The sequence below is a fragment of the Oryzias latipes genome, chromosome 5 (assembly GCF_053564925.1).
Source record: "Oryzias latipes strain Hd-rR chromosome 5, Olatipes_Hd-rR_3.1".
Lineage (NCBI taxonomy): Eukaryota > Metazoa > Chordata > Actinopteri > Beloniformes > Adrianichthyidae > Oryzias > Oryzias latipes.
The window spans coordinates 34268603-34286272 of NC_136241.1; the positions used below are offsets into that span (position 1 = coordinate 34268603).

Consider the following 17670-nt stretch of genomic DNA (forward strand, 5'->3'; position numbering starts at 1 on the left):
ACAAAAATGATTTTTGTCCAAAGTTTGAAAATTCTTATGGGATGGCCACAGGACGTATGCCGTGCTGGCAATTTTGTGGCAAAGTCGGTAAAACCCTCCATAACATCACCCCTCCATGTCCCTCTGACCTTATCCCCCCCGCCCACTCAGGTCTTCCTCCCCCCTCCAGCTGGTTGGACCCACCGCTCGCCTCATCTCCTCAGCCTTTCCCTCCGATTTATGGAACGTGGACTCACTCCCTCAGTTTTTCTAAAAATCCCAAAGCCTACATCTTCAGACTTGGATGTCGATCCCACTTAATTTATAATTTGAATTTAAATAACTCTTATTTGTGTATTTGTTTTATCTATTGTTCTTTACTTGTATGGCGATCCTGGGTGCAAACAAAGGTGCCATGTAATGAAAAACTATTATTATTATTATTATCAGGAAGAGGCCTCAAATCTTGGATTTTTGGTACGACCTACAAATTAAAACTCGAGAAACTATAGATTTTGATCTATCACCTCTTAACTCCTCCAGGATCATCAGGAAGCTACTTGGTTTTAGAGTTTATAGATTTCACATGGCGAGCTGGCAAATGTTTCCCCGTTTCTCACAAATTTTTACAAGTTTTTTACCAAAAGATTGTAAAAATTGAACACGTGAATAATTGGTATACATCATACGTTGTTAAGAATATGGGCGTGGTTAACAATTATCCTCTGTTGCTAAGGAAATCCAACAATGTACTTTTGCAGATACTTCTATAAACTACATAGACCTGTCCGTCACACCCAGACGACCAAAAAATGAAATGGTTGCTATGGAGATAACACCAACAGGAAACACGCCATTGGCACCTATGGGCCATGCAACACCGCTCTCTTTAATTCAGCTTTGGTTTCATAATGACAGAAATGTGTCTTTTGGTTTGTAAATCTCCTCCAAATATTTTTTCCATATTTTAACATGGAAGCTATCCAGAAAAATAGGCTGAATATTAATGATTGCAATTTTATACAGACTTCGTGAGGGTTGTGTGCTCTGCATAACACTTACACACAATTCTGTAGGCACATGAATAAATTCAAACCACGGAAATATTTATAGGAAAGCTTCTTTGAGGTGCAAATAATGATCCGCAGCATAGTTATGCCACGGCGCCAGCATCCGGCGAAGTGTCCCCAGCCCCACCTTTATACATAAAACAGGTGGCATGTGGAATAAACCCTTTTTTTATGTTGTTCTAACTGTACTTGTCAATCCAAGGTCAGCAGAAGCATTTCTCATTTCTCATTTCTGCTCTTCCTGAAGCTCCCTGGTGGATATCTCGCTGTGGAACGGAGGAGGCTGTGGGTGGAAAGTTGTTATGGGCTGTAGGTTTTTCTACGCTGACATAAACAGTTTAGATTGCCAAGACTGTGGCTAAAGCACAGTCACAACCACAGCGACTCGCTGCACTGCTGGGTGGCTAACTAACAGCTTGGCCTGTCAGCTAAATGCATCCCCGTTAGTCTGCTTTTCCATTTGCATTTTCTTAATTTGGATATAATTGGACACTTTGTTCATTCAAAATTCATAAGAAATCAGCCATAAAAAGCTATTTTTTGCAAAAAGTGTTTAATCTCACTTTCCTAGTGCCTCATACGAGGAAGGAAATCATATTTTCAGGTCCCTTTCCAGTCTAAAGTTATGGATTCAAGTCACACAGCCATATGCTGGCCTGAAACTGTTGGCTCAGACTGCTGAGCATTTCTGCCAAATTGATTTCTCTTTGACAACTGGGACTCATTTCTGTGGCAAGATGTTCGTTTTTTTCCCTCCTGTAACAGATGAGTTAATCTGCTACACCTAAAATGCCTAAACAGGTGCAGAAACCAACCCGCCAATAAATGCCACCAAACCCAGGGAAACGGTTTTGCAATAATTACTTACAATAATGGAATTGAAATATCAGTTTTACATCTTTGACTGATCCATAATCTTTTCATTAGCTTTTTTGATTATCCAACAGTTTGCACATTTTTATACTTCCTTTTTTCAACCTATATTCCCTATTCCTTCTTTATTTTAGTTTTATTTACTTACAAAGTATTGTTTCATGATATTTTTGAATTTATTTTTGTAATTTAGGGAATATATTTGACCTTAATTCTCCCATCGATGCAAATGCAAAAGAACATGAGAGGAACTGACACTATAGAGCAGAGAAAGCAGGGGTTGTGTCAACATTAGGTCACTTTGGAGGTGTTGGAATTTAACTTTCATCATCTGCGCTTAGTTTGGTTAAAACAGCTGATAAGTGTACTATCCCACACACACACGCACACACACGCTCATAAACACACATTAGATCAGTGTTTTTCAACCTTTTTTGAGCCACGGCACACTTTAACCTTGACAAAAATCCCGCGGCTCACCAGCATCTAAAAATTTAAAAAAAAAAGGAGAAACTCATAGTCTGTATTGATCTATAGTCCCTCCATGATCTCACGTGCATTTTTGTGATAATTGTGGCAGAAAAAGCTGGAAGCTGCAGCTGTTTTTACTAAAAGATGTAATAAAAGTTAAGTTAGAAGATTTAAAAACTGTTTGATGTGTGTTCGTTGTGGTTTCAAGACGTTTAACAACGATGACTCATTGTGCGCTGAGACGCTGTCACTTTAACCCAATGCATCATGGGAGATGTAGTGCAAACAGCCACCGAATGCAGAAAGACTAGCGTCGCTGAGCTTCATTCTTTTGTTCAATTGTTCCACGGTCTGATACCAGATTCTGTGGAAAGCTACACCGCTAAAGACGAGCTTTAGCTGGTATTTTTGTTGGAACTGAGAGACTTTATGAGCAGAATTGGAACAAGGAAGTGAAGACTTTAACCACTTCTGATTGGTCAGACTGATGACATGTGATCAAGCCTCCAAGAATGATTGGTGGAGACAGTTAAAGGGGCGGGACTTTTCCCAAAACAGCTTTAGCTGCAGCTAAAATACCAACAGTGGGTGAGCCTGGTCAGGCCGTGTTTACAACGCTCTTTGGGGACCACCATTTACTTTAGCGTCATCCCCCTGGGTAGGGGTGGCCGGGCCTTGCCTTGCTTTCTCCTGGCCCATGCCTGGAGTGAAGTGGGGGGATGGTCAGAACCACTCGGTGGTGGGGTGCTCTCTGGGGGCAGGGTCACTATGGGTGTGGGGCTATATTTCTGGAAGATCTTGAGTTTGCACTCCCTGTCCCTCTGTGCGTCCCCGCTCTCTGGCTTTGGGGCCCCCGTGGCGGTCCTGCTGGCCTGGGTGGCAGACGTAATTGCCCGGCGGGTGGATGTTCTCTATCTGCTATGTTGTACGCTCCTCTATAATCAAACTTCAAGACTTCAAACTATATTAATTTATAAAGCGCCTTTCGGTCCAACAAAAAACTGATATAAATATAATCAATATAAATAAAGTTTAGCCTAAAGTTATAAGTTATAGCCCCATGTTGTAACAGTAGAATCTGTCCAACAGCTCTTATCTGTCTGGACAAGTTTAACATCTGACCAGCAGCTTTGAATAAAAGGAAAGATATAGAGGGGAAAAAACCGGAAACACATGCAAACATGATGCCGTGGACTGGTTTACTGAACAAAATGCTGCTTCACAAACTAAAGCATTGTTGAAAGCATGAACCTTTGAGGGTTTCAGACAATTCTGAAACTGTCATCATTGGAATCTCTTCCTGTCCTGGTCTGGGGCAACATTGCTGCTTTATTTGGATCAACACTTTGATTCTATGGCTTCCATCACATCGAAACAGACAAACACAGATCTTCATCCACACTGTTCCGGCTGCATGTTTGTGGTTTTACCTGATTTTTATGAATTCTTATTGGACATTTGATTACGTGTTAAAAAAAAAAACGAAGTTTTTTTTGTTTTTGCTCTCATTAAGAACTCACTAATTAAAGAATTCTTTTAGAATAAAGTGGAAATTGGCTCTAATGAAGGCTATTTACTCTATTTACTCAAAGTTGAATTGTCTTGTATATTTATTATAGCATAATAGAGCGTCGTGATTTAGTTTTGTCACTGGTCAAACCTGAATTTGAGTTTTTAAGAACAGAAAACATTTTTGTTTCAGATGCTTAAAAACCGGAGTTAATGAAGGAAATGGAGTTTTTTGTGACTGATGGACGGCGGCGGGTTTTTGGACGTTCGGCCCGCACGCCGCAGCCGCCTCTCGGGCCGTGTGGTACACCGATTTGACTTGTCTGTGTGTCCATTTTGACCTAATTTTGTTCCTGCTCTGTTCCTCACTCCTGTTTCAGCGCTCGCCATCGCATTTGCATTCCTACATTTGCATCCGTAGGATATGAATGCCATAAAAGTAAAAGCAGTGAAATGAAAAGAAGGAACTAGAGCTAAAACATAGAGGTGAGGTTTTCTTCCAGAGGAAGTACAGAAGAGGTTAAAGCTTCTTCCTCTCAGAGCTCTGGATTTCTGAGAATGGCTACAGCTCAGCTTAGGAGAGCTCTGCCTCCCATCTGCCCGGGAAGCTGTTTTCACTCGCAGCTATGACGAGCTTGGGCATCAGATTCAGACACATGCACCAGAGATTATGCAGTGGGTAATTATTATGTCATTAAAGAACATTTTCCAGACCATTAACAGCTTGTCACTCTAAACAATAACGACAATACAGATGGTTAGGATTTCTTTATCATTTCTAAGTTGTAACTGAAGTTCCAATCTCAGTTTAGTACATTTTTATTTTATTTTATGAAAATAAAAACTATATTCATGAAGACTTCGGCTCACATGAAGAGAAAAAGTTTTTAACCCCTAACATCGGTGACGTACGGTGGCCCTGAAGTACAAATCACATCAACAAATGAATCGACGCAGAAACCTATTAAAGTCCCTTTTTTTTTAGGAGCAATCCCTTTCCCCCTTCCCGTCACCCTCAAATGAGCTATACGTTTACACTCTCTCCTGCTGGCTTACAGCCCCTCACACCCTCAGCCTAACTAGCAGTGCAGCAAAATCAGAGGTAGATCCAGATTCCAGCTCAGACGAGGAAAGCAAAGACGTTCATGAATCTATTTGTCTGAAAGTAGATGCATCAGCCCAGCGTATTTTCTACGTGACAAATACGATCTTTTCAAACGGTATTTGTTCTTCTGCTCCTGGTTCACAACCATTTGAATAAAAGAAACACTCAGAAATACAGTTTAGCTTCATTTTTTCCTCCATCATCAAAAAAATGCCACAACAACATGTTAAAAACACAAATTTTATCGAATTGGGTCGGTCTCTAAAGCACAATTAAAAAAGCAAATCAGGTCACAATAAAAAAAAAAAAACACACACGTTGAGTCTACAATCAAAACACATTACAAGAAAACCAAAGCACAATTCTAAAAACATGAAACAAGATAAAAAGGAAAACAAAATAATTTTCAGAAATCAAAATAAAATGTTAAAAAAATGATGCAAAAAAAAAGAAACCAAGGTAGGTATCATGGGACATCGCTAATTGAATCGGTTAGTTCAAAAGGGGCCCAAGTCCATAATTCTTCAAAATAGAGATATTATCTGTTCTATAGTCTTCAAGGGAAAAGCTTTTCCCTTGAAGACTATAGAACAGATCTGATTATGTGCAAAAAAGTCACAAGTCTGTTGTTATGTATTGACTATGCTCGACATTTATATGCATTAAGTGCAAAATTCCTGGACTTGGGCCTCTCTTGCATGAGTTTAGCTTTATCCCATAGATGGCAGCACTAGTTATCCAATATGGCAGAGCCCCTGTTTAATTCAAGAAGGGCCCAAGTCCAGAGACTTTAGTTTGCTAGTCCTCTGAAATGATAAAAGTGAGGTACTTCATATTATAGCATTTGTAAGCTATGAACTGGTGCTAAATCTGGGTAAAGTATGAATCATTTGGTGTAACCTCCCTTTAAGCTATGCAATTAAAATCATTTCCTGGAAAAAACAAATGTCTTGGACTTGGGCCCCTTTTGAACTAACCGATTCATTTAAAAGATGATGTTTGTTCACCTTTTCAAGAGGAAGTTATTCAGCAACGCGGTATCTTCCTACAGAAGATATATCTTTACGCTTCCGGCCACGCCCACTGATCAATGAAGTCTTTACAGTTCAGGTAAAACATCCTTCTGCTTTCCTCATCATCCAATCTGTGGTCTCCTGGAATACCTTTTACAGTTTCTTACTTTGTTTCGGTTTTTAATATTTTATTTTGATTTCTGGAAAGTATTTTGTTTCCCGAAATACATAAATATATATATATATATATATATATATATATATATATATATATATATATATATATATATATATATATATATATACACATTTTTTTTTAACGTTTTAGTTTTTGGAAGTTTGCTTAGATTTTTAAAACGCAATGCTGTTGTTTTTCCTTTTTTTAAATTTTTTAATTGTCGTGATCTTTAAAATGTCTAGAAGATTGAGTGATTCCTACTTCAGGGCCACCGTAGTGAAGCTGCCCTGAAACATTTATATCACGTGATCCAGAGGGAATACGGTGTCTTTTACACAAATGCCCTCTTTAAAAGGGTTAGGGGGCAGAACAGACATCCCTGTACTGATCAGACAAACACAAAAACAGAAAAATGCAACACAAAAATGACTAAAAAGATTTATTGTGTAAACTTACGCATTCAAAGTAAAAGGTAAAGCTAAAGACTTAAGACTGCAGGTGACCCCGACATGGAGCAAAGCTGTCTAACATTTTCACAGGTTGTAGGAATGTGACAGCAGTTTAGTCTTTTGTGCAGAGAAATCGATCAATGAGAATTTGCTGGAAGCCAGTCTTACTTCACTTTTCTTACATGTTCATTAAAATGAACAAGAAAAAGAGAGCAATTAAATGGTTCTCTCGCGGTTTTCTACCCTTTTTCTTTGACCGCATCCCAGCTTTGATTTTATCTCTATAAGGTCGCACTCTCAATTTAGTGGTGGTGAGTCATGAAGCACTTCATGCTTCAGAGGCCCATCTGTCAAGGCTCCAAACTCTTGTTATTTAGTCAGAGCTGAATGTTTCCCACACTACAGCATAATCTACACTCCCCGTGATGGAAAATCAGCGTCAAATCGGAGGTTGTGAGCTAAGCCAGAGGCGAAATGTGCAAAAATAAGAAATAAAGGGAAAAAAATGATGTGCTGGAAGTGGAGAAAACATAATGAGAGGAGAAAAATGAGGCAGCGACAAACGTGAAACAACAACATGAAATTGATGATGCTGCTGGGGAGACTGACACTGGGAGAACGGGAGAGCAGGGAGGCGGGAAGGACCGACGGAGTGATTAAACGGGAAAGTGGGAGGAAGAGACGGAAAGCAGCAGAGATGGAGAGGTGGTTGCCACATCTCTGCGGCTTCTCTTCACAATCCCTCATCTTTACATACGATAATCCCAGAAGCCGCAAAAGAGCCACAACTGCACATATGAAACGCCAATAATCTCGCACTCAACCAAAAGTGACAGGCAAGATTAGTCACGGGGAGAGGCGGCTGCTGCTGCTGCTGCTGCTGAACACCGTCATGGACTAATCCTGCCTCAATCTCCCTCTTGTTACTTAGATGTGGAACACAAACAGAATCAAACATTTCCACCTGTCGACACTATAAATGTTAAAAAAAATGAAATGCAGTTTAATGTTTTATACACAAATCATAAAAAAAAGCCCTCTCACTCAAAAGAGAAACACTTACTGTTCTGATTCCTTTTCATCATGCTTGGATTTTCTGTTGGGAAGACAAAGAGAAGAAACATGGAATCAGACAATGTGGTTGCTATGGCGACAGCGAGTGATCAGTAAAATAAGAAAAAGAAGTTTGCTGGAATGAGAAGCAGCAGAAAGAAAATAAAAGACAGCCATGTGACATTTAAGGAACCTTTAAGGAAACTAAAGAAAGTTTCCTAGATGCAGACTGAAGAGGATTCATGGATCCACGAACAGAACCACCAGGACTATCTGAACCAGCGGGCCCAATGCGTCGATCCTGATCCACCAAAGGTAGTGATCGTGAGCCATATGTGAAATTATTAAAGATACAAAAAAAAGGCAACCAATCAGCCAACTCGCTGTCACGTTTGTCACTTGATTGACATGCAGACAGCAAATCAAATCCTCTGATACACACATCACTCACTGCACATGCGTGTTCAACTACACTGAGTTTTTCCTTCTCCTCATCTTCAGAAAGGTGTGAGCCTTCGGCGTCAGACTCCTAACCGGGGATGAAGTTGCTAATGTGCCTTATTTTGTCTTGACTGACAGAAAAAACAACCTTGAGCAGAACTCGGAATGTTTCTTTTGTCTGCACTGCGCTGCAGCGCCGTTGACAAGGAAACCACCAACACACGGGTCCAACTTAACAAACGACAGAGGAGCTTTTTATCATGTTATAATCTGACACATTTATTTGTTCACTCAAAATAATTGTCTGATTTACTTTAAAATGTGGTTTTATAACGTATCTGTGTATTTAAAGTCCCACTTCAGTTATCTTTTGGACTTTTTTAAAGTCTTCGTAGTCGTCGTTCTAAAATGATTATTATTTTAAGCCAAAAACAAACAAACAGTGCAGTTTTCTAGGACATAGTTTCTGCAGAGCAGCATGAATTCTTCAGAAATTCCCCTCTGACTTGTGGGCAAGACCATAGGCACTTAGTAAGCCTTCCCCTACTTCCCATCATCACAGTTTCCCACTAGCTTAGAGCCCTTTACACCCCCAACCTAACATTACTGGTGCAGCAAACATGGTGAGCAATACTGAAGCATCCAGTTGTACAGTTTAGATCCAGATTCCAGCTCAGACGAGGAAAACAAAGACGTTCATAGATCTATTTGTCTGCAGGTGGATGATCAGAAAGGGGGGAGCAGGGAGCTTGCATATTTTCTAAGTCACACTTAGAATTTTTTTGAAATTACATTTGTTCGTCTGCTCCCGATCTACAACAATTTACATTAAAAAAAATACTCAGTAATGCAAATTTTAGCTTAATTTTCCTCGTAAATGTCCTGAATCATCAGAAAAGCGCCACAAGAACACGTTAAAAACACCATTTTCACCGGAGAGGGTCTTCGATAAATATGAACATTTCTAGTTATGATTCTGAAATTTACAGCTAAACTGAAGTGCGAGCTGCAGCTGAAGCCTGGAAGCCAGACTTCATGTATAAGCAGAGAGAAGTTATAGGAGCGAGTGAAACCTCCCCGGTCCCTCTGCAACCACCCACTGACATTAATCCGTGCACTTTCCTCATGCACCCATGTGCTTGCCACTGCACAATTGACTAACTTTATTTCCCATCTTGTGTGTCTCCCGTTCGGTTGTGTGGCGTTTCCTGCCGCCTGCCTTCCTCTGACTTGTGCTGACTCACTCTGCCATTGTCTCAGAGTATAGGCGGCAGAGAAAGCCGGGGCTGTAAATCAGCAGGATGCAAATGCTGCTCGGTTGTTTGTGAGTTCCCAAACCAGGTCTTCATTATAATCCATTATTTTTGTTGGCGTACATCAAACAGTTGGTGAATTGAGCAGTGTCCCCAAACATCTCTTCAGGCCCAGGAGGAAGGAACTATCTCATCTCGAGGCCACCAGGGAAGGTGCCAAGGTTACTTAATCACCATTTACTTCCCCCAAGCATAAGTGGAGGCAATCTACAAGGAGCAAACAGACAGATGGGCCATACTAGGCACGTATCCGATGACACCTTTGGATGCGTCAGGGTGTTAAATAGACATTAGTGCTCCTTCTAGCAAAACGCCTGCCAAGGTAACAACCTCTCTAAAGTGGCTCTTTCCCTTTAAAGCTGGCTTTTATTAGACCTCCTCAGTAATTTGTGCACTCGTGACACAGTTTTCACCCTGTCGGCTGGGATGTTTCTGGCAGGAGGACATAAAAAAAGATGGACGCTTTGTTTCAGAGTTGCTCAAGTACAAAAAGTGAGTCCAGCTGACTGTTTCTCCAAAAGAATGTGTGCACACTGCAAGCTTTTGCACAATAATAAAAAGGGGAAAGAGCAACATGCACTAAATATGCCAAAGAATAATGTTTTTTCCTGACATTTTCCTGTCAAGAGAGGTTAAAAGTTGGAACCCGAGGAATTCGTGACACAGCGTCATTATTCTGCAGACAGATTTCAAACGTCTCATTTCTTGTCAGGGTTTTCAAATCTCTGTATTTAAAGTGGCAGTGCTGCAGCGCCTACATGGTGAGGAAAGCGTGTTCATGTTTTATTAAATGAAGCCACAGTGCTTTGGATACAGTGAAGATATTGACCTAAAAAAAAGCTATGTCACTTAAACCAAGTCCAAGTTGGAACTTTTTGAAGCCCCGCTCCAATGAAAATTGAGTTTTTGGTGTTTTTAACATGTTCTTGTGACATTTGTCTGATGATGGAGAACATACAGAAAAAAATTAAGTTCAAAATTGCATTTCTGAACATTTATTTATTCAATTGAATCAGGAGGAGACGATAAATTTTCGTATTTGCAATCATCGTTGACAAAAGCCCCGTTTTCACTTAGAGCTGTGGTACAGTCCGGTACAATCCATTATTTTGAGTGTTTCCATTTTAAAATGGAACGGACTGGTAAAGGGGGAGTTACAGGTGAAATCCCTTGATTGGCGGAAGGTTTTTATGACGAAAGAAAGCGCCGAACCAGCGCCAGCATATTCCTCTTCTCTTAAACAACATTAAATGACATTCATATAAAAACATTTTTGAAAACCAAGCGGAATAAAAGAGCAGCTGGATGACCTTCACTGTTGTTTTTGATAGCTTTGCTTTTGCTGTAGTCGCACGACTATGACACAAAGCTACGCAATCGGTCTACGACCCGCACCATGCCGGTCCAACTTTGAGTGGAAATGTTCGCCCACCGCTCAGTGGAAATGAGGGTAAATAGATCCATGTCTTTGTTTTCCTCACCCGAGCTGGCATCTGGCTCAGGACCGGACAGCTGGACAGCTCCAATATCGCTCGCCATTTTTGCTTCTATTGAATTCCTGTAGCTCTGCAGATACCATGTCCTAAAAACACGTTTTATTGCTTCTTGGGCGAAAAACGTCATCATCATCATCATTAAAAGACCACTGGAAAGCTTTTAAAACAGTTTAAAAGATGAAAAGTGAGTCACAGCTATGTCTACGCGTGTCAAAGACACAGAAGAATCACATCTAATAAATGCAGAAACAGCAGTCATTAAAAATCTCTGTATACTGAGGCTCTGACCAGCGAGACCCGGTTCCTCCAGGATTCTCCAGAGCAAACAGTACCGGAGGAGCAGAACACACAGATTTAATAGAGACTGAAGGCTATCCAGGTCCCACATCAACACCAGTACATCAAACACATCCAAATTCTGAAGAACATGTAACCTCAGTTGGGCCTCTGAACAAAGAAAACTGCTGACAGCAAGGCTCTTTTGATTTCGTCTTTGGTCCACGATGCCAACTTTGTTTGTTTTTGTGCTAAAAAAAAAATGAGGTCTGTCATTCCTGCCAAAAAGGTTAAATTATTAATTGATTCATTTGTACCTAAACTGTTCCAACTAATCCCACACACAGTTTGAATGTGTCCAAAAAAAAGCCAGACATCTTTAGTAGATTCTCAGTTGAACAGATTTGTTTCTGGAATATTTCAGTAAACTCTGATTTAGAACAGCCATAGAATGAAAACTCTAGATATTGTGACATCCATTCTTCACTTGACTGTGACGGCGTTTCTCCGCCGCAGAGGTACGTACCAAAGACTATGAGGCGAATGTGCGTATCTGTGGAACCCAGAGGATTCTGTGCGGTGCAGCGATACATGGAGCCGTTCAGTTCCGCCGGCACTCTTTCAAGAACCAGCTCCCTTCCCTCGCGCTCCGTGCTGCCATCCAGCATATGGCCCCCCACCTGCGTCCAGGTTAAGAGAGGCTCTGGGAAAACCTCATTCTATCATGTGGGATGGAAACAGACAAAACCAGGGAGAAGAAAAAAGAAAGTGGGTTTAAAGGGATCTCAGAGAAAGTCTGCGCCTCAGCCAAGAGATTAAAGCAAAGCGTACATGAATAACACAGGCGCCAATTTTTCCCTAATGCGGTAGCAAGTTAACAACATGCATTAATAATCAACACTTCATTTTTCAAATGCATTTTTTTTCTTCCTGTGTGATGGGTAACTAAATCAAAAAGGTTAAAAAATGTCCCTCTGAATCCTTTTGCTCTACTTTGCATTGCAATTTTTTACACTGGAAAAAAACATCCATCTCAAAAGAAGTACAGAAATTAAGAAATAAGATGATTTTCTCCTGCTAAAAGTGAAAAATTCTTGAATTTGACTTAAAATAATTCAACAAACCTGGTTGTACTGCTATTTTAAAACAGAATTTAATCTTGAAAATTGGCTAGAAAACTCAAATTTAGTTATATCGCACTGGGAAATATTATGTTTTAAATTAAACATGTGTTGCTCCAAAAAAGTTTTATATCTTTATAGTTGGTATATTTTTACACCCTCCCCCCAAGTATGTTACAATTCTACTATCCTTATTTCTAGACCATAATCCTCTTAAAGTAATACTAGAATTATACATTTTAGGATAAATGTGTCTTCAGATTTTAAGTAATCTGTTTTCTTTCAAACTTTTGTCTCTGAAACAAAACCACTCACTGTGGTGAGCCTCTGCTTAAAATTATTTAACGTTCACAAAAATGTTTAATTAGAGATATTGCATAAGATAAGATGCTTTCAAATCGCTCAACAATCGGGATTTATTTGATTGTCTCAAAACCAGTTGTAACATCTTTTTGAAATGTTACTAAGTTTGTTCCGTCTTAATTAAAGTGTCGTAAGGAATTTAAAGAAACCACCAAAAAACATTTGTGTTTTTGCTGTGTATGAATGAAAAACCCAACCGTTTTTTTTTTAAATTCAAATTTAAAGAAGTATGTTTTAAGTAATGATGACCTTAAGCCGTGCAGGCAATGACCACTAGGAACCTCCAGCAAGAATCAGAATCAAGATTTGTTTGCTAAATCAATATAATTAAAAATATGTATTAATTAAGGATGAAACATTTCACTTTTCCCTCAATTTGGTCCAAACCTTATTTTTTTTTATTTCTTTTAGTTTGTTTTATGATTTGTGTGTGACCTAACAATAATGAAAACCTCAGAACCAATAAAGAGAAACATTTCCGTTTTATTAAGCCTGGTGTGATGTAATAAAACAAGCAATAATGAATCCTTTAAAAATTGATCACAACCCGCGTTTCAACATAAACTCACCGGATTCTTACAGACACAACCATTCATTTTTAAAACAGTTCGGTTTTAAATCGGGAACTGTGGCTTCCCAACTATTGGTGTTAAATTATCATGCAAACACGGACGGAGGCATTTTTTATAGAATAAAAAGGTGAAAACAAAATAATAGAACTCTGACACACAATCTTATCTACCTGTGAAGCCCTCTAAAGCCCACAGGTCTGTGGAAGGATAAGGGAAACTTGCTTTTTGAGGCTCAGTCAGACCTGTTTGTAATAACCAATCCTGACCCTGCTCAAAGAGGAAGCTTTCAAAGAATCCCAAGGTCACTGGGCAAACAGAGGCAGGTGTGTAAGTCTGTGACGCTCTGAACAAACAGCAGAGGACCCGGCTTTGGACAAACACGTGGCATGTTCAGGATCAGCATTTTCCTTTTCAAACGACCGCTTCAGGCCTGTCTTCACTGACACTACGACCCACAGGACACTCACGGCAGGAAGTCAAGTCTATTTATCAGTGTGTGTTATTGACTTCTCTGTCAATAACACACACTGTATGCTATGGACAGGAGGGAAAGCGGAATCAAGACATCGAGATCATTTTGTTGGTTCAAATGAAGTAAATTCACTTTAACCATACTGTGCGAAATTAAAAAAAGCCCCACAAACTTTAATTCCTTTAGGTTTACTGGGGACAAACCATAAAATGCAGCAATTCAAACCCATAAAGCTGCTTTGTTTCTGGAAAATCCCTTTAAAGCGTTTATTTTGTTTAGTTCAATTTCCCTTTTTTTGTTACGGGTAGGAAACGAGTGAACTGGTTAATCATTAGAGGTAGGAACACCCAAAACTCCCTCACATCTCTACATGTATCCTTGCTCCAGCTCCAGTTTTGTTAAGGAACGCCAGAATATTTTCAAACTTCTCCTCACTTCCTGCTTTGGAGTGAAAAGCTCCACCCGTTTGTTGCTTTCTTCTCTTCTCTCTAAACACTATGGTTTCACACCAAAGTACATTTTAAGGTGGCTGTGGAAAGATTTATTCTGTAAAAAATATCCTGACCTAGTCATAAAATAATCTGGGGGAAAAAAGATCTGGCGTTACGATGTTCTTTCACACTGGTTTCTCCAGGGTTAAACTATCTGTTAGGTTCCATATATGGACTGTTATGTTGCTTCCACCTATAAACAATTTTAAACTTTTTGTTTTTTAATCAAATGGATTAAATTATATTTGCTATATTTGGTCATGTTATTGGGATAAGCATGAGTGTTGGGCCACTAAAAAACTAGTACATTTACCAGAATAAAGACATATTATGACAAAAAAGTCGTAATTTTACGGGAATAAACTCGTAGAGTTACGATTAAAAGAGTCAATTTTTTACAATGATAAAGTTATTATTTCATAAGTTATAAGTTGAGAATTTAAATGATTAAAGTCATACATTTATGAGGCAAAAGGCTGTTTACTAAGAAAAAAACAACCAAAAAAGAACCAATATCTCAAATCAGTATGAGAGCCGTAGAGCGCATGTAAGCGGTTGTTTCAGCGTGGGTTTCATAAATAAGGAAATGGTGAGTGAGTCAACGTTGTTATTGTAAGTATTTGGACATTAAAAGAATTTGCAGGAAACTGGGCCCTTTTCAGAGGAATATTCATGACACACGGAGTGGATTTCCAGCTCTTTACGCCGTCGGCAGTACAGTGGTACAGGTCCAAATGCATCATGGAACGCAGATTCTTATGATAAAGCCTTATGCATTGCCATAAATAGGTGCATTGATGGATTTAGTTGGCATCTAATTTGGATGGAGTCTTACACAACCAACCAGAAAAAAGCACAACTTTTCCTTGTAAAATTACAACTTTTTCTCATAATTTTATGTTTTTATTCTTGTAAACAGATGTTTTTATTAATATGTTGGCCCTCATACTCCGTCATACAATACCACAAAGCTCGGTGTGACTTTTTTATTCTTAGAAGACGATCGGCATTTTATTTCCTTTTAATGAGATTAAATTAAAAGTACTTTTTTTGTGCTTTTGCTTTAGTTCGATCACAAGGAAAACTGCTTATCAATAAAAGCTGCTTTTTCTGAGCTGAATGATAAGAAGAGGAGCACTACATAACATGTATTTAGGTAAAAAAAACTGATTGCAGAGGGGGAAACAATCTCCTTCAAAAACCTGAACAATAACCACACCCCCAATTTTTTTTTTTGGTTTCTTACAGCCCCATGCCACATAACCCAGAGGATTTTACCTGGAATCCCTGCACGATGATCCGCACCGTATCCCCTACCTTTGCCCTGGTTGGGGTCATCGAGAGTTTGGGACCCTTTGGAGCAGCTAAAAAGAGAGGAGAACAAGGAGAAGAAAGGAAGACAAAGGTCATTGTTCTGAGCATCAAGAGCAAATCCCGCCGGACACCTGTTTTGTCACACGGAGAGGCAGACAAATACAATTTCCTGTCAATTAAGGTCACAGAGCGAGAGGCGGGGGAACTGCAGGTTCTTTCATCCAAAGGACTGTGCCGGATTTATTCCCCTTTGGAGAAAAAAGGAACTAAATTGGGTAGATACTCATTACTGGAAGAGAATGGGAGTGCAAAGGGTGGGGTGTGCAGGAGGCGAGATAAGGGACACTCAGAGAGCTAATTCCCTTGTCTTGGTGTGGACAGCAGCCCCCAGATGGCTTTCATTTCTACAACCTGAAACAAAAGGGCACAGCGGGAAAGGCAACAGGAAGTCACCACTCCTCTGAAGACAGGAGGTTTCAAGACGAGATGAGAAATATCCATGATGTCATAAAAAAACAGGCAAATCATTTTATTAACCGCTAAAGCGCACATTACATGACAGAAGGCCATTATAAGCTGTTTCTGCATGATTTGGGATGATTAACAGCTCTTCTGAAGATAACTGCATCACAGGAAGTGCAGCTCTATATGTAAAGCTAATGGACTGAACAACATGTGCAATGAGAAGAGAGCCAAGGACACGCAATTATTAATGCCTGTGAGCCCACACTCTTAGCTCTGCTGTTAATTTACTTTGAACTTTTAGCAGTGATGATATTGAGTTTCAGTGATATAGGCTAGTGAAAAATGAACAAAAAAATATGAGCAGAGTTTTTTTTTAGTCAGTAATCCCCAACAAACTGTTCACCAACGATAATTTATTACTGATTTTTTTTTCTGTTAGTTATAATCCTGGATTAGGCTGTTGTTTATGGACTTACAATATCAAATAGTTGGGTAAAGCATGCTGTATTATCCATGTACAACATCATTTCCACTTATCTTTATGCATTGGAACAGTTCAAAAACTCCTGAATTCAGAGGAAAGTGTTGAATGTATTTAAATACTGAAGACACTCATCATTATTCTGCATAAATTGATTAGTTTTTACAGGAAAAAATGGAGGAGAAAATCCCTGAGGAGTATTAAGATTCATGGAAAATTTTCACATGACATCCCAACCAAAGACATGGTTCTCCCTCACAGGCTGATGGCGTTTCGCCGCCGCTGTGGACGTTTTCTCATGCAGAATGCCGCATTTTTTTTTATTCTAGTGTCGTGGAGTCACATGGAGCTCGCGAGGCATATGTCTGATTTCTGGGATTCGCTCCAGCAGGGACAGTTGGCATTCTGCGTCATCCCTTGCATTTGTGGGATGAAAACGACACAGCCTCGATCCGACCAGACCCCCCGCCTCCCCCCTTCTGCAGCTCGACTCCTTCACTTAGCAGGAAGGAATTGTTTTCATATCAGGAAAGGTCAGAGAACGGAAAGAAAGCAGCTATGCACCCTGCGTCAGGTGGGCTTCAAGAAGGAGCAAAAACAAGAAAACACGTCTGTACAGCAGATCTGTGGGACATTTTCACATTAACTGGTCGTGTTAAAAAGGTGAGCGCCCAAACCTGTCATCTTCAAACGATGCTACGAACGAGGAATCAGAACTAATTCAGGTGTCGAGTGGCTGAAAGAAGAAGATCTTGCTTCGCATTAACCAAAGCGCGTACGTTTGAATGAAGGTCCTGAAAGACGTTCAAATCCCGCCTGCAGCATCACATCCTCCTCCATGGTGATAGCAGAACTCCAGAATGGGCCAAAAATGATCTCAGTTATTATTTATTGGCATCAAAAATATTTGTCCTCTGTTTTCTGACCCCAAACATGTGGAATGAGTGAAGATGAGGCCACTTAACCAGGAATCCTTTCTGAAGCATTTTAGAAGTGTTGCATGTTTTCTCCTCATCCTCCTTCTCTGTGGTGCTGGACGCGTTCCTAGAGGGTCCATGTCCACCTCTTGAGGGTCTCTGCCCGCAGAGAGCCGGCCAGTTCTCTGCCTCATGCAGGTTGGCGTTTCTACCTCAGTCGGTTCACTTCAGCTGGAGGATTCAGTAAA

The 17670-nt window shown here is 39.9% G+C and overlaps 1 protein-coding gene and 1 long non-coding RNA gene across 2 annotated transcripts in view; one reads left to right on the forward strand and one right to left on the reverse strand.

The window, feature by feature from the left end:
- igsf21a (immunoglobin superfamily, member 21a) overlaps nucleotides 1–17670 on the reverse strand; it is a 262207-nt gene that overhangs the window by 3363 nt on the left and 241174 nt on the right. The window contains exons 7-9 of the mRNA XM_078947780.1: nucleotides 15524–15609; nucleotides 11753–11945; nucleotides 7711–7743 (exon numbers count right to left, since the gene is read on the reverse strand). Of these exons, the coding sequence (XP_078803906.1) occupies nucleotides 7711–7743; nucleotides 11753–11945; nucleotides 15524–15609 (312 nt within the window). The remainder of the gene's footprint in view (nucleotides 1–7710; nucleotides 7744–11752; nucleotides 11946–15523; nucleotides 15610–17670) is intronic.
- LOC144992227 (uncharacterized) lies at nucleotides 7877–15616 on the forward strand. Its single transcript, XR_013656109.1, has 2 exons — nucleotides 7877–8015; nucleotides 15494–15616. It is a non-coding gene; the product is annotated as an uncharacterized LOC144992227 (long non-coding RNA).